Source organism: Panicum virgatum, chromosome 7N (genome assembly GCF_016808335.1).
Source record: "Panicum virgatum strain AP13 chromosome 7N, P.virgatum_v5, whole genome shotgun sequence".
Taxonomy (NCBI): Eukaryota; Viridiplantae; Streptophyta; class Magnoliopsida; order Poales; family Poaceae; genus Panicum; species Panicum virgatum.
Window position 1 is genome coordinate 48774237 of NC_053151.1, and position 22933 is coordinate 48797169.

Below are 22933 nucleotides of genomic sequence, written 5' to 3' on the forward strand. Positions count from 1 at the left end.
AAGCGCGCAAGCAGAACCCCCGGAGAGCCACGCGCCGGCGCCGCGGCAGAGGCCACAACCGGCGAGATGGAACGGAAGCACCACGCGCCACCCGTGGCAACCACTTCATCAGCGGCCTCCCGTTCGAGATCCTCACCCAGCTCGAGGCGGACCATACAACCTCGTAGGAGAATGCAATGGAGATTGAACACCATGACAAGGCATGGCGTTGGTCATTCATGTTGTTAGCCATTCAGTCTGTTCCTACGCCTATATATGGTAACTCATTACAGTTTACAGGAACAACCCGTTTCCTCTTCCCAACAAGTTGTCTCTTCACAACATTCATGCTAGAAAAGAAATAAATTAAACATCCAGAGAACTCGATGCATGCGCATATCTTTTATTTACAGAACTATGCTACTGAGGCACTCATTTCTCTCGTTGCAGCGTTACATTGTGCAGGCTGCAGAGCAGTTCTTACTAAGCTATTTGGATGCAGTCATTCAAGACGTGCACGCCATTCTCGCTCATCTGCTGTACTTCTGAAGGCGATAGAATCCGGATGCACCTGACACAGTTGATGAATTCCCTGCCAAGAGGTACAAGCACCTTAGAATGAGCTGCGTTGCTACGGTCGTGACTCATGAGACACAGTAAGGCTATGTTGTGCTGGCTACAACAATTCAATGCATACGTTATGAGTCAAATAAACTTATATACTTACTCCCATGGATCGTCTCCAACGAGCAGAACATCGTTCTCGTAGTCGACATAAACAAGTTTCCAGTCTGAACTGCCAGGATGTTCCAGTTTCCCCTGGAGTCCAAACATGCACGCAATGGCTGACCTCAACTCATGGTAATCTCTATACCGTGTAACATCAATAGATCTACCAACTGATCCCAGCTTTTGGACCTGTTAGCATGGAAATCAAGATAGCATAAGCAATTCAATATCTAAAAGTACTAAAACAATTATTCGTTTTTAGATATCTTTTTGGTGTACCTTTGTAAATGTACGGACAGGCGGTTTCATCGGCTTCGCACTCCGATCGATGCTGTACTCGGCTGCTTCCATACTGCAGGAAGGTTTTCCCATGGAACTGTTATGGATTTCATGTAGAGGCAATACTTGGGATTCTCTTAAATCTGGCAACTTTGAGAACATTCCTGTATCAAAGCTCCCAGTGGCCAGTGGTTCAGAGCATGAGCTGTTTATATGGATAGCTTCCATGTGCAGGCCACTTAACGATGCACTTTGGTTTCCGCTTTCCTCTGAGTAAGTCATCTGCACATATGAGTTGGATGTGCTTGGCAGGTTGTTCACCTCATGTTGACCATCCAAATGTTGCATGTCATGCGACATAAATGTTAGTGAATTCAGATCTGGACTACTGATAAACTCTTGAACTGAGTTGGGAAAGCACTCTGAAAGGCAAGAGGTTTGAAATGCCTCCATGGTATCAGCATTTATAGTGGAAGTTATATCTGTAGATTGATTGAAAATGTTCTCTGATCCGCTAACTGAATGAATGCCATTGGAGTCCTGGTAATAGGAAGGCTGAATTACCCAATCCAGACCCTCAAAGAACTGTGGAGAACACCCTTGGTTTGGAAATGAGCTGACTGACTTCCCTCCATCAGGTGATTTCGATGAGTCTAGCTTTGCTGGTGACAGTAGTTCATGTTGTTCAACATGCTGAACTTGCGCTCCAGCAAAACCACCTCGAGTAAGTGCACCAGATGAATCTTCACAGTTAACTTGTTCGGCTTCACAATCAACCAATTTTGGTTCTGAACAATGCCGCTGGTTATCATAAATCTGAGAAGGCACCGAAGAAAGCTCAGATTTATCTGAAATGGATTTGTGAGACAAGCCCTTCTTGCTCCTTCGAGTTTTAGTTCTAGGCTCACCCTTGCTGTTTTGATCCGAAATACTTTGACTTGAGTATGAATCTGTGTTTCTTGGCCCTCTTGCTTTAACATTTAGCTCCTGCTCAGAAATTGAATCAATACTTGGCTGAACTTCACAGCTTACTTGATCATCTTTCTCAATATTAGGTGCATTCAACTGCTGTTGGGCTTCATTTGAGATCATGTTTTCTTGCTTTATTGAACCATTGGAAGAACCAAATGTCAATGGAGGGATATAGCCATGCTTAACATTTTGAATAATACTAGAAAATGAGGATTGCTGACAAGCAAGCGGACTTCCGAGGTTCTGGCCAGGTTGATTGAGAAGCATCAAAGCCAACTCTGAGCCGATCCCTGGCATGTGTTGCAAGTTACCAAAAGGATTTGCTTGTGCCCTTGGAATTGATGACAAGTTATCAATCTGTAGCCCAGGAACTGTGAATGGAAAAGTAAGATTATTTCCTTGCTGCTTGGTCCTAAAGAATGAAAACCTGGATAATGGTAGAGAAGAGATGTACCTCCATAACTGGGAAGACATTGCCGCTTCGAATTCAATGGAGATGAGAAAACCAGAGAGTTTTCTGGGGTTTCAATATCCCATAGGTTAACTCTTTCAGGTCTTTCTCCATACCCATGTTCATCCCATTCTACCTGCAAGTTGCGCCATTTTGAGTTCGGCCATCGCATAGGATCATAGTCGCTAATTCCCACAATTGTACCGGTGCATCTGCAATATAGAGCAATTTTATTCGGAATTGTCATGGCACAGAGGTATTGACTACACAATAAACTGAAACATGATTCTACAATTTATAAGTGGCATTGTATGTTATAGTCAATCTAAAATCATATTTTTCGAGGACATGTGTAAGATTAATAGTTATCTTTTTGTAAAAAAGGATGAGAAACTTTCCTGTAATATTACCATTTTTTAGACTAAAAAAAAGCATGTTCGTTCACCTTTGACAGTTGATACTACACACCAATTTCAGATGAGAGCACTAAAATTCAGAGCATAGAATTGGAGCTAGAAAACTGCTACATGCATACCAAGTGCAGATACAAACCTGCGCTTGCTTGACTCCTCTGTCTCAAACATCATTGCAAACCTCATTCCAACTGATGGCTGCATATATGTGGCCTTATTGTACCTTGTAAGAGGAATTACAAATGGCGACGGGCTTGTCCTAAAGAGATTTTAAGAATAATATATGTAAACAGCATACAGAAAAACATAGTAATAACTTAAAAACTAAAACGGCTGGATAAATTACATACCGAGGATTGTAGTAGATAGTAAATGAGCCACCACTTGACGCGGCATGAGCCGCAGCAGCAAGAACACCTATGTGCATACTGTCAGTAGACAGGACAGACGATGACAAGGGCGGTTGTTGTCGGGTGGCCCGCCTAACACCCACAAGGAGTTGTGACTTCTCATCCCTGCACCAACATATTTTTTTTCTCACTGATGAATTCACATTGTAGAAAGTTAATTGTGGCAGATTACAACATGCAAAGCTAATTCAGAAGCATAGAACGATAGTGGTTGCTTTCGTTGTTAGCACTGGCAAAAACTGGCACATAACTTCAGCAAGGGCAGCAAAAGCCTTGAAAACTCTGGAAGTTTAATATCATTTGTGACCAACTACTAGCGAAGGCAGCAAAGTAAACAGACCAATGCACAAGGTGTTTCCTTCATTGCAACAAATTAAATCAAGTAAATATTCTATATATTCTAAACAATTTACGTGTCTCTCTGATATAATATCATTGGTGCGCATTTATATAAAATCTTCCCATATGCCTTTTCTTACAAGTTGGCAAGTTGTTCAGTTAAAATGCATACCTGATAAATAAGACAGAATCTCCTGCTTTGAGCCGTTTGGACCCAACAAAAAGACTCCATCCAGTTGTTAGAAGGTGTCTCTTTGGCTGCCCTGTAAGGAACATCAAGATAAAAAAAAAAGGTTTTAGACAGTAGGGACCAAAGGTAACCTGCACTTTTCATCCTAAGAAAACTAAGTCAAACAGTGGCCGACCCTACCACGATAAATGTGACGAAATGTCCACAGGCTATCATGCAAATCTCGAACAATAAGTTCTTGATTAGGAGGCTGCATTGAGTAATCCTGGGGGATCCATAACATAGCCATGAGCTGAAGAGATTGGGGGAAAATGATCAACCAAGTAAATGGAATGCGGAGAAAAGGTATACAAGTTGTGGGAACAGCTTATCTGCAGCCCTGCGTGGCACTGAGAAACCACCATGTGTACTTGTATCACTTGCCGTCAAATTTTTGCAGAAATATTCTGTGGGATGCTTGCTTTTGGTGTAAGCACCAAGAGTTGGAATTGGGAAAACGTCAGTTTCCTGAAATGGACAGCATGAATAAAGGGTCATCATCAGCTTCAGGATTTCTTCAGTAATTCCATTTCCTGAATAAAGAGTGCATTCTGAAAGCAGTGCATGTTATTGCAGTGTCAGCGCATTTCTTTGGTAGGTATCAGAAAGAAAATTTTGGTCTGCGCTTTTTGTTTGAAAAGTCTCAAGATTACTTACTTATATCAAAGCCAAATCCTAACACTCACACGCAATGCATCACAGCAACATCATTCACTTACCGAGTGCACTGGTTGAAGGGTCATCTGAGCATAAATCTCATCAGTTTCCTTGTCAGCCTGTGCAAGTCAAAGATTGAAGCATTGATTGTTTGAGGAATACACATTGGGCAATCCAAACACGCAATCTGAATTATCATCTACGCTTACATGCAAAGTAATGTTGTGGACTTGACATAGCAGCTGAGACGGGAGGCTCGGGTAGTTAGGAATGCGTGAATTGGGCACCTTTTTAGTGGTAGCCGCTACCTGCAACAGAACAGCTTCAGCATCGATAGTTCGACGAACATGTCAGTAGTTATGCTAATGTGCAAGCATTCCATGGACAGGTGAAGGAATTCAGCCAAACAAATTCGTGGCACTAGTCAAAAGTATTCCATAGCAGGAACATTTGCAGGCACTGTATGAAGATGACATCAACCGGAACAGAATATTCAGAATCCATGCGAACCTGCTCGCTGTGCCCCTGGGGGAAGTAGTAGACGAGGCTGCCTCGCTGCGGCAAGCACACCAGCGGCCCGGCACAGGCGTGCCAGAGCTCGGAGTTGATCACCTTCTTCGCACCTGATGGAAGCAATAAGGGAAGAACACTCGCATCACACCTAAATGGATGCGACAGACTAGTGCGAAATTCTGCGTGAGTAAGCTCTGAAACACTCACCCTGCGCCTCTCCCATGAGCTGCATTTCGTCGAGCAACGCCGCCGCGTTCCGCAGGACACCCGAGGTGGCCTTCTCCTGCGAGGACGCCATCTCCGGAAGCCCGCCAACCCGGAGCTGAGAAACCGAGGCTTCCTTGATGCCAAGCTCTAGTGACGAATGCTCGGTTCCCAGCTTATGCGCACATGGCCATTGGTAGCTCAAACTCAGGAATCAGAATGCTTGCATGCCACTGTGACTCTGTGAGAGAGGATAGAGGAAGAGAGTGTTACTCAATGGCAAGCTGTTGGCGAGCAGCAGGCAAAGAGGAGGGGAGTAAAAGGCCAGGTGAAGAAGATGGCCCGCCCCAAAGCAAATGCATTCGGAGTAGTAGGAAGCTAGCTTGGGGTGGGGTCCCCATGGCTAACCCCGACCCCGCCTTTCCCAAGAAAGCAAGCGGCTTTTGTGTCCTCACGCCACGCAGCGCATGCCTCCTACGAGGAAGTAGGAGTAAAGCCCGGCAGGGCTAGGCCTACGCGCAGAGTAAAAATGGCCGGCCGCAAAGAATCTCGGTCAGCTAATGAACATGAACTCGACCAAGCGCGCGCGTGCCACTTGGCGCCCGGCTCCTGATGCTGCGAGTCCTGGCGTGGCGAACCTGCAACGGCGTCGTCAAGCAAGCATGGCCTCTTCCCTTTCCCCTGGTGGTGAACGGCCGGGCAAGCAAGCCGCAAGCACGGCCTGAGGAACGGCAATGCCGGGGCTGGGCATGCAGGAGCGGAGCTCGAAATCACAAGCTAGTGTAACGTATCCATCCGTCAAGTTGGAAACGAACAAAGCGTGGAAAAAAGAAGACGGGCTCCATCCCGGAAGAGGCAAGGCAAGTGGAGGACCAACCGGGACACGAGAGGCAAGAGCAGAGTGAGACAAGGCAAGGCAGCAAGAGCGATGACAAGAACACACAGAACCACCCACCTTGGATTTTGTCTCTGTCTCCTCTCCCCCGGGGCGGTGGCGAGGAGCCGAGGACTAGTCTGGAGGAGAAGGCGGCCGAGCTGAGCAAGCGAAGCCCCGGGGCTCGTTGGTCTGATAAATAAGGGAGAGAGAGGAGGCAGAGCACGACACCAAGTGCCAAGCGCGCGACGCCAGGGGCCGGGAGGACCGGAGGAGCTCTGATAAAAGGCAGCAAAGCGGGCGGGGGATGGAGAGATGGGCGAGGCCGTGGCACGCCTGGGAGCACGCGATAAGGTGGGCGGCGGTGGTGGTGGCGTTGTATGAACAGTGGAAGCAGCAGCGAGGCGGCGTGTCCGGTGCGTGTGGCGTGGCGTAGGGCCGTAGCTGCCAATGATATCATACGGCGAGGGGTGGCTGGCTCTGGCTCCTCCTCTTGTTCCTTTTCCTGCTGCGGTAGCCGCTTCGGCTTTTTCTCGCGCTCTCCTCCCTGCGCGAGCTGTGATGACTGTGGTGCGGCTCAAGTGGTGACCGCTGCTGCGGCTTTGGGCGAAAGATGCCGACCTTTCGAGGGCGGAAGCCATGATGCCTCATTTGCGCAGGCATGCATGCGTTGCTGCCTGCCTCTGCCTCTCGGTCCCTCTCTCTCTCTGCCCCGTCTTGATCCCCACATGTCAGCAGCCAGCGATCGGCTGCCAGAGCCACAGGCAGGCAGCAGCGGAGCAGTGCGGGTACGGCGTGCCTACGCGTGCCGCCAAGCGCGACGCGACGCGACGCGCCACGCCCACGCCACGCCGTGTACCCGATCGGCCTCCTCTCGCGTCCAGTGGCGTCGCGCGGTGAGGACAGACGGGAGCGCGTAGGTCGAGGGATCCCGGCGGTCGACGCGACGCGCGCGGCGCGGCTACCCGCTCGCTACCGTCGTGTACGTGCGCACGGCCGGCGAGGGTCGCAGCCTTGCCGCCGCAGGCCAAGAAACCGAAGGAGAAAGGCATCGAGGCCCAGCGGCGCACGGCACGGCAGCGCGACTCGTACGAGCCGGAGCCGGGTTGCCCGCCGTGTTGGATTGGTTCGCCTCGGACTCGGACGGCGCCGCGACCGATGGGCGATGGGGGGGACCTGCTGAAGACGACCGGGGATCAGCACTGTCCGATGCACGGCGTGGCACGCATGGCATTGTACGTAGATGTCACCTCGTACAGTAGTGTATCCATCGAGACGTCTTAGTACTACTCCTAGCTCGTACTCGTAGTATGCAGGAGTATGCTCTATTGACTACTGCCACGCTTGGCCTCGAACGAAAGTCCAAACCGCACACACGACCCGGACCATAATGAGATTCCCCGGTGTGCCAAGAGGCGAGAGCGTCTCTTTTCGCTATCGACGATAAAAAGTCACTTTTTTTCACCTCCCTACTTCATTCCCAGGCCAGGATCAACATGAGGAATCAAGCGCATCATCGCTGTGCGTGGCTGGCCCCTGCAAGCCGGCTGCTGCTGCCTGCTCATCTCGTCTCGTCGGAAGGCGGAGCGACGCCAATATGCCACTCTCTGAATCATTTCGTCTCGTCGCACTTTTTGGCCCCGTGCCGCTACACAAGGAAAAGGGTAAGGTCACCTAGATCCTCCTCGATCGCGAGCAAAGGCTCTTCATGCGTTGAAAAAACATCTAGTAACAAGTAACAACAAAGTACCTTATCGTGCATTCAGGAGATAAACTGATCATTCGTCCTCTCCTCCAGAATCAGTTTTCTGTTCCTCACTAGAGAAAAACTTGTGCAAGATCCCCCTTCTACCAAACGGGTCTTATTACATGTCTCTTGCAAACAAAAATGCAGTTTTTGCTGTTGGAAATAAATATTTCAGTTAAAATATTGTGATCTTCACTATTAAGGAAACGTTTAAACCATCTAAACGTGATTAAGGAAACCTGATGATAAAACCCTAATGGGCTGTGATCAGCAGGCCCATTAGGCCCGTTTCCAGAGGCTGGCCCCCAGCCCCACAGTGCCTATAAATATAAAGTCGTGGTTAGCACCTTAAACACCCATTCACGTTATTCTAAAACCCTAGCCACCGCTAGTCTGATCGCTGAAGGCACTGGAGGGGTTTGGAAGGCCAAGCACTCCCGTTTGGCGCCCGGAGGACGCCGATTCGCCGCTGCGTTTTCTACACCGACAAGAACGCCTACTTCCTCTACGGATCAGGCGTAAATGTCTGCTGCAACTGCTAACGCTGGTATAATGTTTACCAATTTATTCCGCATTAGATTGATTTGTCATGAACTAGGTTATGTTAAGATCTTGGGTTATTAGCCTCTAATGTTTAAGCCTGGCTAATTCTAACAATCGGTATCATGAGCCATCTTAACCTAGTCATGCACAGTCAATTTTGAGCCATGTTTATGCCTCTGTTTTCGTCGGTTTTAAGATGCAAAACGTGCTGTGTATATTAGATCCTATTGCACAGTTAAGTTTGATTCACGGTTTAGATGCAATTAGATCTTGCAGAATGGCTTTTATGTGTTAATCATGCGTGATTAGATCTAAATCATGGTTAATTATGTTTCTGATCACGAGATTAGATCTAATCTAATTCGGTTTAAGTCAAGTTTTAATTAAATCTTGATCTGTTTATGAGTTAAGTACCGGATTAGATGCAATCATGCCTGAGTAATGAATCAGTTTAAGCTAATGTCATGATTAAATCAAGTAATCAAGGTTAGGGTTTACTTGCTGACTTTTTTTTCCCCAATTTATGCCTCTGTTACGTTTTATTCCGCAAATTAAAACCCAAATTTATGAGATTAGATGCATCAGTCAGCAATTAGAAGAAGGGGAGTCAAATTTTAGATCGCATTAAGAAAATCCCCAAATCTCATGATGAATGCTAACCCTAGGTGAGCATTAGTGGCTTACCTGTTACTCACCGTGTGTGGCATGAGGCGCTGAACATGATACTCTTGCACGCCGGTCATCAAAGGTACTGCAACGGAGCCCCCCGACGGAGCCGCGCGCGACCTAGTCGCACGCGGTGCCGGCAGGAGGGCCCGTGCGGCACACTGACTGGCGGCGAGTGGTGCTTCAGCTTGAGCATCGCGTTTCCACGCACGCTGCTGCGACCGGCGCTCCGGCCCAAGGCGGGGCCACCGGCACCTACTGCGCGGCGCGCAGCGCACGGTGCGGGGCCCGCGCATGAGGCAGCGCGCGGCCGGCGGCCGCAGCACCCAGGCGCAGCCGCGCAGGCCGGGGCTCACGAGCTGTGGCCGGTCCCGCCGGACCCACCGCGCGGCGCGTTGGACGCGCGCCCCGCGCGTGAGAAGCAGCGGCAGCCACGGCTCCCACGGCGCGCCGCGGACCCACGAGGCGGCTGTGCGCGCTCGGCGCACACGAACGCGGCCGGCGCCAGCGGGCCCACCAGGCGGCGGCCTGGGCCAGAGCCTGCTGCATGAGGAGCAGGAGCAGCTGCAGCTCCTAGGCGCTCGCGCATCAGCCGGCGCTGGCGGCCTGGTCCGGCGGCGCTTGTCCCCGGCGACCATGAGGAGCGGCGGCTCGTGTTGCTGAGGAGAGGGGAAAAGAGACTGAGCTATTTAGGGTTTCCGGACAAGCCCCACTCTATTTATATTGGACGACATCAGTTGCCAGCCGTCCGATTGGAACAAACGGCTCAGATCATTTCGCGTTAGGGTTTCCGCAAGTGGGCTGAACTGGGCCGGCTGCGCGCTTTTGGGCCGCGCGCATGGGGATGTTTTTGGGCTGTTTTCATGAGTTTTAGCCCATTTAATGTTAAAGCCTTATTCTTTTACTGTTTCTCATGATTTAAGCTTAATTTTAATTGCTGTTATGTTAAAGGCTTTAATTATTTCTGTTGCACTTATTAATTACCAGCATTATGTTAATTAATTTCCATGAGTTATGTAAATGCTTTTAATTATGTTTTAATTGTATTTATTCACTGAAAATTATGTTCATCCACCATAAGCAATTAAGATACACTCTATTTAAATGGAACCATCGGGAAGTTTATTTAGAGCACTTGTAATTAATTCTGACCATCGTTGATTTAATTACGAGTTTTAATGATAAATTTCGTTTGTTTTCCCCATCGGTGATGCAAATTGAAATTTATGTATGATTTTAATCAGACCATCGTAGGGTTAATTTCATACTTCTTATGCGCATCTTAATTGTGAGTTTAATTAAGTTATTGTTATCATGATTTTCAGTGAACACTGTGACGGGCTACCTGAAGTCCATTGAGCCCCTGAATGGCACCAACTATCCAAGCTAGTATAAAGATGTTCAGGTGGCCATTGCTGTGTGCGAGTATGATCTCGCATTACGTCAAGATAAGCCAGCAGAGCCCGCTGATCCCAATGGTGATCGTACTGCCATTGAGAAGTGGGAGAGATCAGACAGGATGGCTAACATGATCACTAAGAACACGATCACTCCGGCCATCTGTGGTGCTATTCCTGATAAGGACCAGGATGGTAATGAGCTGAGCGCCAAGGCATACCTTGCCAAGGTGGAGGAGAACTTTAAGAGTTCTTCCAAGACTTATGCTAGCACCCTGATCATGAAGATGCTGACTTCACAGTATGATGGGCAAAGTGGAATCAGGGAGCACATTATGAGCATGTGTGACATGGCAAATAAGCTGAAGACACTGGATATGGCTATCTCTGATGGTTTTCTGGTGCACTTCATCATGACTTCTCTGCCAGCACAGTACAGTCCCTTCAAAATAAGCTACAACACTCAGAAGGCGACTTGGAGCATGGCTGAACTCATTAGCTACTGTGTTGAGGAAGAAGAAAGGCAGAAAGTTGAAAGGATGAAGGATGCTGTCAACATGGTCAGCGAGCGCTTTGGGCGTGTTAGCATGAGCAACACTCCTAAGCATCAGGCTGAGTCTGGCAGCAGCAGGCAGCATAAGAGAAAGTTTAAGGGCCATAAGAGCAAGGCCGTGTCACATAAGAAGACCTCTAATGAGAGGCTGTGCAAGTTCTGCAAGTCACCTAAACATGAGCAAAAGGATTGCCATGGATTTAAGGAGTGGCTTAAGAACAAAGGTACAATTACTGATTATGTATCTTTTATTGATGAATCATTCTTAGTGAATTTTTCTGCCAATACTTGGTGGATTGACTCAGGTGCCACTGTGCACAATTCCAATTCACTGCAGGTATTCAGTTCGATCCGAACTATAAGAGAGGGGGAGCGAAGTCTAAGAGTGGCTGATGGCAATGAAGTGAAGGTTGAATGCATTGGGAGCTTCAATTTGGAGTTACCAGGCGGCTTCAACCTTAGTTTGCATGATGTTCTTTATGTTCCCAGTTTGAAGAGAAACCTTATTTCTGTTTCGCGTTTAGATAAGTCGGGACATATTTGTGAGTTTGGCAACTCTGTGTGCAACATTAAATTTCATAATTTAAGTGTGGGCCTTGGTCATTTGCAAGGCGATCTTTATTTGCTCTCTCTTGATAAAGTTTATTCTGCAATGAATGTGGATGATGTATCGCATAAGCGTAAGTGTGATGATGAGACTTCTTCGAAATTGTGGCATTGTCGTTTGGGCCACATTTCGAGGGGGAGAATTGAGCGTCTCATAAGAGAAGAGATACTCCATTCATTAGATCTCTCAGACTTAGATCAACAATGTGTTGATTGTATTAAGGGGAAATTTGCTAAGACAATTAAGAAAGGAGCTACTCGGAGTTCGGGCCTATTAGAAATAATTCATACTGATATTTGTGGCCCATTCCCAGTAAAGTCTGTTGATGGTTTTGACTCATTCATTACTTTCACAGATGACTTCTCTCGTTATGGTTATATTTACCCCATTCGTGATCGATCCGAGTCATTAGATAAATTCAAAATATTCAAGGCTGAAGTGGAAAATCAGCATAATGTCACTATTAAATTAGTGAGATCGGATCGAGGTGGTGAATATTATGGGAGACATGCTCCATTCGGCCAAGTACCTGGACCATTCGCTAAGTATCTTGAAGAGAATGGTATAAAGGCCCAGTACAGTATGCCGGGCGAACCACAGCAAAACGGAGTTGCTGAGCGTCGTAATCGTACACTAATGGACATGGTACGTAGCATGCTTAGTTATTCTACTTTGTCTGTGGAGCTGTGGATGGAAGCATTAAAAACAGCTGCGCACATACTTAATCGTGTTCCTTCCAAATCCGTGCCAAAAACACCTTATGAGTTGTGGTTTGGGAAGAAACCATCGCTTAATTATTTGCGTGTGTGGGCTGTCCAGCCGAAGCTAAGTTATTTAATCCACAGCAAAAGAAATTAGATGATAAGATGGTGAGCTGCTATTTCATCGGATACCCTGATAAGTCTAAGGGATACCGATTCTACTGTCCTGATCGTTTCACTAAGTTCGTTGAGACCAGGCAGGCTGTATTCCTAGAGGATGCAGGAATCAGTGGGAGCTTTCCGAGGAGGGAAATAAATCTTGAAGAAATACGGGCTGAGCTTCCCATCCCGGTGATTCAAGAAACAGTAACACCTCAGTTAGTGCCGCTGTTCGTTCCTTCCGTTCAGAGTACACCATCTGTTCAGATTACGTCTCCTGTTTAGAGTATTAGCGCTGCTCCGCCTGTTGAAGTAGCTCCTGAGCCTGCGAGCGAACAACAAGCTGAGCAAATAGCGCCTAATGCTGAAGTTGAAAACCCTGTCGAGGTGCCTCAGACTGCACCTCAACCAGCACCTCAGCCTGTTGAACCATTAAGAAGATCACAGCGGGCTAGGAAACAGACAGTTTTCCCTGATTGTGAAACATACTTAAGTGAAGACATGTATGATATTGGGAAAGCTGATGATCCTAACTCATTTAGAGAGGCAGTATCATGTGAGAACTCTGCCAAATGGGTTGAGGCCATGGAAGAAGAGCTTAAGTCCATGAGTTCCAATGATGTTTGGGATCTGGTAGATATTCCTAATGGAGTCAAACCAGTAGGCTGTAAATGGGTCTACAAGACTAAACGTGATTCTAAAGGGAATGTCGAATGATTCAAAGCAAGGCTTGTAGCCAAAGGTTTTACACAAAAGGAAGGGGTTGATTATAATGAAACTTTCTCCCCTGTGTCTAAGAAAGATTCATTCAGAATCGTTATGGCGCTAGTGGCTCATTATGACTTAGAGCTACATCAGATGGATGTCAAAACTGCGTTCCTTAATGGTGACTTGGATGAGACCATCTTCATGGCACAACCGGAAGGTTTTGTTGTGAAGGGCAAGGAACATTTAGGATGCAGACTTAAGAAATCCATTTACGGGCTTAAGCAAGCGTCAAGACAGTGGAACCTTAAATTCGATCAAGTGATTAAGAAATTCGGATTTAAGGAGAATGACGTGGATAATTGTATCTACACTAAGATAAAGGGTGGTAAATTTATAATTCTAGTGCTTTATGTGGATGATATCCTATTAGCGAGCAGCGATAAGCGTATGCTGCATGAAACAAAGGGATTTCTTTCATCCAATTTTGATATGAAAGATCTTGGTGAAGCCTCTTATGTTCTGGGCATTGAGATACACCGAGATAGGACCAAAGGAGTACTAGGATTGTCTCAAAAGGCATATATTGAGAAAATGCTTAAGAGATTTAATATGGATAAGAGTAAGGCCACACCTGTTCCATTAGCGAAGGGCGATAAGTTTAGTGAAGCCCAATGTCCTAAGAACCAATTGGAATCAGATGAAATGAAGGACATACCTTATGCTTCAGCTGTCGGAAGCCTGATGTATGCACAAGTCTGTACGCGTCCTGACTTGGCATTTGCTACCGGAATGTTTGGAAGATATCAGAAAAATCCCGGAAAGGTCCACTGGGTTGGTGTCAAGAAGGCATTACGTTACTGCCAAGGCACTAAAGACTTCATGCTCACATACAGAAGATCAGATAACCTTGAAGTTGTGGGTTATACTGATGCTGACTTTGCTGGATGTGTGGATAGTAGGAAATCTACATCAGGATATATCTACACGTTAGCTGGTGGAGCTATATCATGGAAAAGCTCTAAGCAAAGTTTAGTTGCAGCGTCGACGATGCAAGCTGAGTTTGTGGCATGCTATGAAGCAACTGGACAGGCTGTTTGGCTTAAGAATTTTATTCCGGGCCTCAAGGTAATTGACAGCATTACGGAACCTATAACGTTATACTGCGATAATCAGTCTGCAGTATTCTTTTCGAGTAACAACAAGTCAAGTGGTGCTTCCAAACACATTGACCTTAAATATCGTGTTGTGAAAGAAAGATGCCAGGATCGAACCATTAAGATTGAGCACATAAGAACTAATTCTATGTTAGCGGATCCGCTCACTAAAGGCTTACCACCAAACGTGTTTAAGCAGCACGTTACTAATATGGGTTTGGTGGATAGTCTTTAGGTCCTGGTTTAGGGCCATTATGACTCCCAACTAACGAATAAGCGTTCTACCGAGGTGTTTCAGTGAGACTGTGGGTAATGGGGTCCCAGTAGTGCATCAAGCTACTGACGACGCATTGATCCGGTACTTTCTGTTACTACTAAGGGTGAACATTAGTATGATACGAACATTAGCCTTAACCGTTCGATCAAGTGGGAGAATGTTGGAAATAAATATTTCAGTTAAGATATTGTGATCTTCACTATTAAGGAAATGTTTAAACCATCTAAACATGATTAAGGAAACCTGATGATAAAACCCTAATGGGCTGTGATCAGCAGGCCCATTAGGCCCGTTTCCAGAGGCTGGCCCCCAGCCCCACAGTGCCTATAAATATAAGGTCGTGGTTAGCACCTTAAACACCCATTCAAGTCATTCTAAAACCCTAGCCACCGCTAGTCTGATCGCTGAAGGCACTGGAGGGGTTTGGAAGGCCAAGCACTCCCGTTTGGCGCCCGGAGGACGCCGATTCGCCGCTGCGTTTTCTACACCGACAAGAACGCCTACTTCCTCTACGGATCAGGCGTAAATGGCTGCTGCAACTGCTAACGCTGGTATAATGTTTACCAATTTATTCCGCATTAGATTGATTTGTCATGAACTAGGTTATGTTAAGATCTTGGGTTATTAGCCTCTAATGTTTAAGCCTGGCTAATTCTAACATTTGCAAGGCCTGAATTTCAGTTCACCATTGAAATGCAGCTTTGCCTGCTGCCTTCCAATTTCGTCAGTTAAAGAAATGAACAGCAGATAAGAGCTCCTTGGTCGATATCTTTTTGACTTGAGAACGCACCCTGTACGGCCCCCCGGTGTCTTGGCATGCGTCACCAGTGTAGTGTGGCTATCAAGTGCATTTTCAACGATGCCGTGCCTTTTTCGCCTTTATGCGTGTGAAAGAAAAAAGAGTTGACAAGGCTAGTAGCAAGACCGCCAATCTAGCGCACACTTCCACCTAAAAAGAGGAGAGGACGCAATCGATCGCTGCAATCATCAATATTCCTCTGGTTTGGCCCTATGGATGTGGTAGCCTGCTTCCATTGCAGGCCGACGACCGACCAACCATGGCGCCGGCTTCGATCTCAAACTACCACCCGTGAAAACTGGTGGTCTCCTTCAACGGTTGCTGGACTCGCCCTCCATGGAAATGGAGGATTTCTTTGTGTGCTCTTTGTAGCCGGCCATACTTGTGCCAGCTTTTCCTGACGAGCCATTCCAAAACTTGGTGTTTGGAATCTTGCCCGCTCCTGTATTTGCTGCAAGCCGTCTCAAACCTTGTAGTGTAGTAGTTCAAGTACTGCAAGCCGTCTCAAACCTTGTCTTCAACAATCCGAGCACAGGCACGACAAAAGAAAAACAGAGGCAGACACGACGCCGCTGCCTGACGGGTCCGTCGTCGCCGCCGGCCGCCTCGGCGCCTTGTCTCGGGCAGGAAGCTCGAGTTCCCAGTCACAGCTCTGCTCTTGTTTCGGTCCGACGAGTACACTCCTGTCGTGTCCTCCCATCCGCGCACGGGCGCGCGACGCGTAGCGCCACCGCCACCCCGCGCCGCGCCGCGGTGACGCGGCGCCCGTCGCGTTGCGCGTCACCGCGCCCGCGACGCGCCAGACCGCGCCCGCGTCCAAGCTCTGTCCGTACGGACAGGTTTTCCAGGCAATTTGACAGCACGCCGGAGGCCCGGCCGGACGCAGCGCAGCGCCCCGGCTCGACTGCCGCGAACGCTTCCGGCCACGAGGCAGGCCTGCTACCGCTCGAGCTCGGCGTCCAATCGGGATTCCCTGACTTTTGAGTCTCTGTGGGCCGGCCGATTTGAGATGGATGGACAGGATTGATTGCTACAGTACCCTGCTACAGTACAAAACAGTCCCTTTTTGAACAACGTTCCGTGAACAGTGCCAGCTACAGTGATTTACGGTAGAGATCACTATTCATCCAGACTCAGATCACTGTTCATCTTCGTGCCTTCGCTTCTTCACGTCAGTGAAGTTGGACCCCTCGGCGTCCGCACCCGCGCGAGTGGCGCCAAGCATCCTCGGCCGCCGCCGCGAATGGTGCCAGCGCGGTGGCCTGCGCCTTTTGGGAGGGCGCCGAGGAAGGAAACGAGCAGCACGGCCGGTCCGGTCAGAGCTGGGTGCTGACGGTTTCTCAGGTGCTCTCTCTGCTTGCCGGAGCTCAGGATTTGTTTAGATTTCAAAATGCAAAATGTAAAATTTTTTGTAAATCACTTGCATGATGTATTAAATATAGTCAAAAAATAAATCACATTACACAAATGGACTGTAAATCGCGAGACGAATCTAATGAGCCTAATTATGACGTGATTAGACACTAAATTGCTACAGTAATACAGTAGTAAACATGCTCTGATGATGAATTAATTAGGCTCATTAAATTCGTCTCGTAGTTTACAACCGAGATCTATAATTAGTCTATATTTAATACTTCAAATATTAAAAATTTCTTTCCAAAAATACAAATATACAAAATGCAAAATAATCTAAAACACTCTCTCATTTGGCCGTGGCCGCCGCTGCCCGGCCGGCCGGGCAGGCAGGCACCAGAGATGGCAGTTCCCGGCGCCGCTGCACCACGTCGGGCACGGCGGCAGCGAGCGGAGGTGAGACGAAACAGACGGGACGGGATGCGACGACGAGGGAAGCAGGGTGAGTGGGCCCGGTTGGAGGGCGCGGCGGGGGGCAGAATCCCGGGAATGTCGTGGCGAGGCGACCCACGAGGCCACGACGGGGGACAGGACGTGTCACATGACGTCACGGGCAAGGGGAATCAAAAGCAGAGCAGAGCCGGAGCAGGCAGGCTCCCATGTAATCCTTTGTCCAAAGGGGGCCCTTTCTCTTTTTTTTCCACGCCTCGGACGCCGCCCAAGACCCAAACAGTGCGCCGCATGTACAAGTCCTGTGCCGGCGTGCAGTGTCCTAGGCTGCGCGTGCTATTCAAACCACATTGCGAATGTTTTTTTAAAAAACTATATTGCTGATGTTTTTACTTGTTGCTAAACTAGTATAACTAGCAGGTTTCATCTATTTTCTTTGAGCACCTAAAAATCTTTCTTTTTTGCTTGCTCTTAGGAGAATCACATGGTGAGATTTAAAATTTCTGAGCACCGGCGGTGTGTGCAGTGTGGACGGGGCACTAGTGGACGTAGGACTGGCGCACGCTGGTCATGTCGTGATGCATGGCATTGGCATGCATGCGTTTCCGTGGGGTGAATGACTCTCATCTGGCACGTACGGTACAGTGGCAGCGCGTGCGTGATCGATGGGGAGAGCTTGAACCACACCAACCCGGCTTTTCGCGTATGTCTTGTTCCATTCCATCCGTCCATACCCGTCGTCAAAAAGAGGGCATGCCACGATAGCAACTTTGGCCCTTGTTTAGTTGCATCTAAAATTTCAAAACTTTACAAGATTCACCATGACATCGAATCTTTGAACGCATGCATAAAGTATTAAATGTAACTAAACAAAATAACTAATTACATAGTTTGTCTGTAATTTGCGAGATGAATCTTTTGAACTTAGTTAACCCATGATCGAATAATAAAAAAACTCGGCCGGGTGGGGAAAGACCGCCCCACCAGTATTAACTTAAGAAGAAGCCCGGGCTTCCCCGACCGAGAAAATCCCCAAACCCTGGCCCCCGCGCCTGACACTGGAAGACGTAACCCCTGGGAACTGTGCCTGGGCCATGTAAGTGTCCTCAGGCCGACCTGGGCCGTCTCACAACCAGTGCTTTGGCACACGGGGACAGCGAGGGGAATTTTTTACCCTCAGCCTGAAATTCGCTCCCACGGGGAGTCGAACTTAGGACCTGAGGGGTGCCGCCAGAGTGACTAACCAACTGGGCTAGCATCCTTTGGCATCTGGGGTTAAACTTGTTGTGAACCCTATTTGGTTTTACCCGTCGTTAATGGTTTTACCCGTCTGAGGTTAAACATTTAACCGAGGAGTTTTGGTAACCGGGTCGGATGCAAGGTCAGGGTAAATGATCTATTTCCGAGATGGTTTTGATCTATTTCCGAGATGATTTGCTGCATCCCTCAATTAATCAAGTAATAATAATAATAATAATAATAATAATAATAATAATAATAATAATAATAATAATAATAATAATAATAAGGCCCCCCTAAGCCCATCCCGCCGCCGCCCACCATGTCCACCCGTCGCCGCCCATCGCGTCTGCCTGCCATGGCCGCCGCCGCCCGCCACGTCCGCCCGCTGCCATGGAGGACTGGGAGCCGGCGTCAGGGGGCGATGGGAGGGGGGGCGTCAAAGGCCGAGGGCTGGAGTTGTGGGCCGAAGGCGGGCGCGCCGCGGCGGTGGGCATTGGGGGCTGGAGAGTGAGAGGAGAGTGCCGCTCAGGAGGGGAGGGAGAGGTGTTGCTGGTAGAGGGAGGGGATGGAGAATTAGTGTTTTGCTTCTTTATGTACTCTTTCTCAGCAATTGGGCTCATTTGGGCTTGATCTATTAACCGAGGCGGTCATCTTAATGGTGACCGCCTCGAATAATAGGTTTTACAATGCCTTTAAATTTCAGAAGAAAAAAGCCAATTAATTAAATGCAAAAAGATTTTACATGCTGTTTCAGTTAGCATGCATGCGGCCATGCACGCAGGGGGAATCGCGCTGACTGCTGAGGCCCTTTTTACTCGGAGATGATTCAATTTCAATCTACTACACGCATGTTACATTTAGTTGTTGTCACATTAGAATAGAAAAAAAGTGTACAAACGTGTCATATTTAATTAGATCTATTTTGCTAAAGGCTTGGAGAAAATCAGATAGACTGATTCCTTCGTATATGTAACCCTTTTTAAAAGAAAAAAATATGTCAAGTTACGAAAAATATTTCAACACACGCATCTCATATCTAGTATAGATCTACTAGATATTTAAATCACACGCCATGTCACTCTTTTTTCTAGCAAATCCAATTTCATAAGATATGATTGGCACATGTCACGTGGCGAGATGGCAAAAATGTTGCATGCAATCTGCTATGGGTATGTGACACGCTTGGAGGGGACAAAAAAATGTTTCTTGTCTCAATTTAATGGGTAAATAAAAATCTGGTTGGCAAATGTCATGTCATGGCAAAAAAAAAACGTTACACCCAATTTGCTAGCAGTATGAGACGAGTGATGGGTGTGTAACGTGCATGTCATGGAGGGGACAAAAAAATATGTCTCAATTTAATGGCCGGCACATCATATGGCAAAAAAAAAAAAACGAAATCTTGTTGCCAAATGTCACGTCATGGCAAAAAAAAAACGTTACACCCAATCTCCTACAGCTATGTGACGAGTGCATGGAGGAGAATTCTCAACTAATCATGTGTGCAAATTAGATCTAATCCTTAATTTTCGGATTTTAAATACAAATAAATATTAAAAATATTACATCCTAAGAGTTAATAGTCTATAAGATCAACGGTCCACTGTCATTTCGGTGTGACGAGTGCATGGAGGAGAATTCTCAACTAATCATGTATGCAGGGTTCAAAATTTCGGTGAAATTTCGGCGAAATTTCGGTATTTTTTTCGTTTTCGGTAGTTACCGGGAAGTGGAATTTCGGTAAATTTCGGTAAATTTCGTTTCAAAATTCAAAAATTCAAAAAAATTTGTAAAAAAATATGTAAAAAATATGATAAAAAACTAGGTGTTTTTCTAAGCAAATAGGACTAGAACACACTCAAATCTAAGATCATTTGCTAGGCTAAAATTAACATTTGAAACCGTAATTTGAATGACTCGTCATTTCATGTGCAAAAATTTGTTTTCTCCCATCGACTTCAACTAGACTTTGGTTTATCATGATATTGGTGAGGTACCTATTCAATTTCATATGCATACCTACAACTAGGATGATGATCCATCGGCCGGCCCGGGTGGACTATACTCTCATCAGTAGACTAGTAGATCTGGTTTCCTCGTGCTGTCCAATTAGGCTCGTCGTCAATCTTGCTTCGCTTTTGCCTTTTGCATCTGCTTTTATATTATCATCTAGCAGCTCTTTTCTTTTGTATGTAGCGGTGAGATCGAATGAGATGGCAGCTAAAGCCCTCTATCTGCTGTAGTCTATTATTCTTAACCAGGCCCTCGATCTGGCTCTTCTTCTAGCTTTGTAGCCGGTAACTGTGGAGACTTGGGAGTTTTTTTTTGAAGTTGTGGCCATTGCTGATACGTGTTAAATTCCATTGGCAATTCTTCTCCATTGGCAACTGCAGATTAAGTCAGTTGTGGCCTTTGATCTGCCCCCACTTCGTGGAAGAAAGCTTTGCATTGCAATAGTAGGTCGGTGACTGTAACCTTGATTCCAGTGAATTTCCTCCAACACCATTCCAGTCCCGAGGATAAGAAGAGAAGGTCAAATTCTTGCATCCACAGCATGCATGTGACCAAAATCTTAGGCCACAAGAGAATTGTCACCATCTATAGAGCAGGGAAAAACTTTTCGTTGGAAAACTGCCGGAAAACACACCTTTCAGAATGCTTTAACAATTCTCTATACAAATTGAATCAAACAAAAAATTCAAACACTGTCACATGAATTTATAACCAATTCAAATCATGTTTGTCCTGGATTTAAAACAACTTTCAATTGGATCAACTAATGTCCCTAAAAATTTATAGGAATATCCGCCATAACAAGAATAATAAAAGTCCAGTTGAGGCCTAAGAGAGAAAATGAAAGTTGTCACATGAAATGACAAGACTTTTAATTGGTAGTTTTTGAAATAATTAAATAACTTTCAAACCATTGCTCAAATGAAAAAGTTCCTGAAACAAAAGTTGTAGATCTCGAAAAACTGAACAAAGTTGGTATTCAAAAGTTTTTCATTTGACCTCGGGAACAGTACGAAAATCACAACGGACATCATTTTCCGGTCGAAATCACCGAAATTTTGGTCGAAATCACCGAAATTTCGGTCGGAATTCACCGAAATTTCGTTTTTTGAATTTGAATTCTCTTTCCGTTCGGAATTAGCGAAATTCGGCGAAATTTCGGCCGAAATTTCGTTTCCGGCAAACGACGGGATTCGCAAAAAAAACGAAAAGGTAAACCCTGGTCGCCACATGCGACGGCGACGCCATTGCCATGCATTGCGAGCGCTGCCAGTGCCAGCCCTCGTGGCCATGTTTGGATGATTCCACGAAATTTTTTGCACAAAAAGACGAATGCATGCATGAAGTACTAAACGAAGTTTATTTGCAAAACCTTTTTAGGAATGGGTGTAACTTTTCGAGACGAATCTAATGACCCAAGTTTCATCATGATTGGCTACAGTGATGCTACAGTAACCACGCTCAATCATTCTCTAATCATGCGGTCAAAGACCTCGTTAGCTAGAGCAACTGCTACAGTACCACATTTGTGGAGGTAATTTTGTAATTAGACTTTATTTAATACCCCTAATTAGTAGTCAAAGCATGATTTCTCTCATCAAAATTTTTCCACCCTCCAACTAAACATGGCCCGTAGTCCGCGCGGCCGCGGCGAGACCGCGAGAGCCAAAGGGAGATGGAATGATCGATCCGTCCATTGGTCGGATCCGGGCGCGGCGGCCGAGGAGCACGCGCGCGCCTGCGTACGGCGGGGGAAAGGCTCCATCCATCCCTCCATCCGCGCCTGGGCTCAGGGCCATCATGCTTGGGGACTTCTGGGCTCTGCCAGCCGTGGTGGTGCCGCTTTTCGGGTCGTTTTTCTCGTGACCCCCGGCGTGCTTGGCGTTGGCGGTGCGGTGCGGTGCGGGCGGCCCAGCCGCAGCCGGCGGTCAGCTAGCGACACTGTTCCCGGTCACAAGCGACATCCTTTTTTTTTCTTTCACCCATAGCGCTGCAGGCCGCAGGCTGCTCTTGTTCTATCTTCTCTCCCACGCACACACTGACTATCCTGATCCGAATAAAATCTGCATGGGTTCGTGGAATTTGGTGGTCTTTAGTGCTAGCACATCGTAAGTAGAGGTTCTTATAGATAAAAAAAAGAGGTCATCGAGCCCGCTCGCCATTGTTCGTACGTGGAGCATCACTGGCCTAGCTGGTTCAGGCTAGGCGGCTCATGTATCTCAGCAAGCACCGTTAAACCATGCTGATATGTGCTGTGAGCTTCAGTCCCTGTAACACTGCTATCTTTTTTCTAGGGAGAAAGAGAGTTCGTGACAAACTTATATAGGGCCGAAGCACAAAGGCGTGGGCGGTTTTTTCTTTTTTATATTTAAAAAAATTAGAATTTTAAAAATATATGTCCGTTTTGGAAAATTTCAAAAATATACCCCGGTCGCCCTCCCATAGGGCGATAGGCCCAAAGTGTAATTTTTTATCAAATTCGCAATGAGGTCCCTGGAAAAAAAAGACCCTG

The 22933-nt window shown here is 46.9% G+C and overlaps 1 protein-coding gene and 1 long non-coding RNA gene across 4 annotated transcripts; one reads left to right on the top strand and one right to left on the bottom strand.

The window, feature by feature from the left end:
• Positions 1–341: 341 nt before the first annotated feature.
• LOC120682633 (auxin response factor 11-like) lies at positions 342–6408 on the bottom strand. Of its 3 annotated transcripts, none has more exons than XM_039964607.1 (14): positions 6131–6408; positions 5179–5416; positions 4969–5081; positions 4668–4766; positions 4521–4577; positions 4114–4269; positions 3946–4027; positions 3745–3835; positions 3174–3338; positions 2963–3082; positions 2414–2622; positions 988–2330; positions 707–897; positions 342–571 (listed from the first exon to the last, which is right to left on the bottom strand). In XM_039964607.1, exons 2-14 carry the CDS (start codon positions 5267–5269, stop codon positions 463–465), a joined length of 2826 nt encoding a protein of 941 aa, XP_039820541.1. In that variant the 5' UTR covers positions 5270–5416; positions 6131–6408; the 3' UTR covers positions 342–462. The 3 variants fall into 3 exon arrangements, with proteins under 3 accessions (XP_039820541.1, XP_039820540.1, XP_039820542.1); XM_039964606.1 differs by having other exon boundaries at positions 3943–4027; positions 6131–6407; XM_039964608.1 differs by lacking the exons at positions 4114–4269; positions 4521–4577; positions 4668–4766; ... (1 more) ...; positions 5179–5416; positions 6131–6408 and having other exon boundaries at positions 3946–4096.
• A 4731-nt stretch (positions 6409–11139) lies between these two features.
• Positions 11140–11630, top strand: LOC120682634. The gene is made up of 2 exons (XR_005678506.1): positions 11140–11179; positions 11293–11630. It is a non-coding gene; the product is annotated as an uncharacterized LOC120682634 (long non-coding RNA).
• Positions 11631–22933: the final 11303 nt, after the last annotated feature.

What these genes read in the sequence shown, in the direction of transcription:
- LOC120682633 (XM_039964606.1), bottom strand. Translation starts at nt 5,269, where the DNA reads ATGGCGTCCTCGCAGGAGAAGGCCACCTCGGGTGTCCTGCGGAACGCG. An exon ending in CCCAGGGGCACAGCGAGCAG is followed by an intron (nt 4,767 to 4,968) that starts GTTCGCATGGAT and finishes GTTCTGTTGCAG; the next exon opens with GTAGCGGCTACCACTAAAAA. An exon ending in TCCACAACATTACTTTGCAT is followed by an intron (nt 4,578 to 4,667) that starts GTAAGCGTAGAT and finishes TGACTTGCACAG; the next exon opens with GCTGACAAGGAAACTGATGA.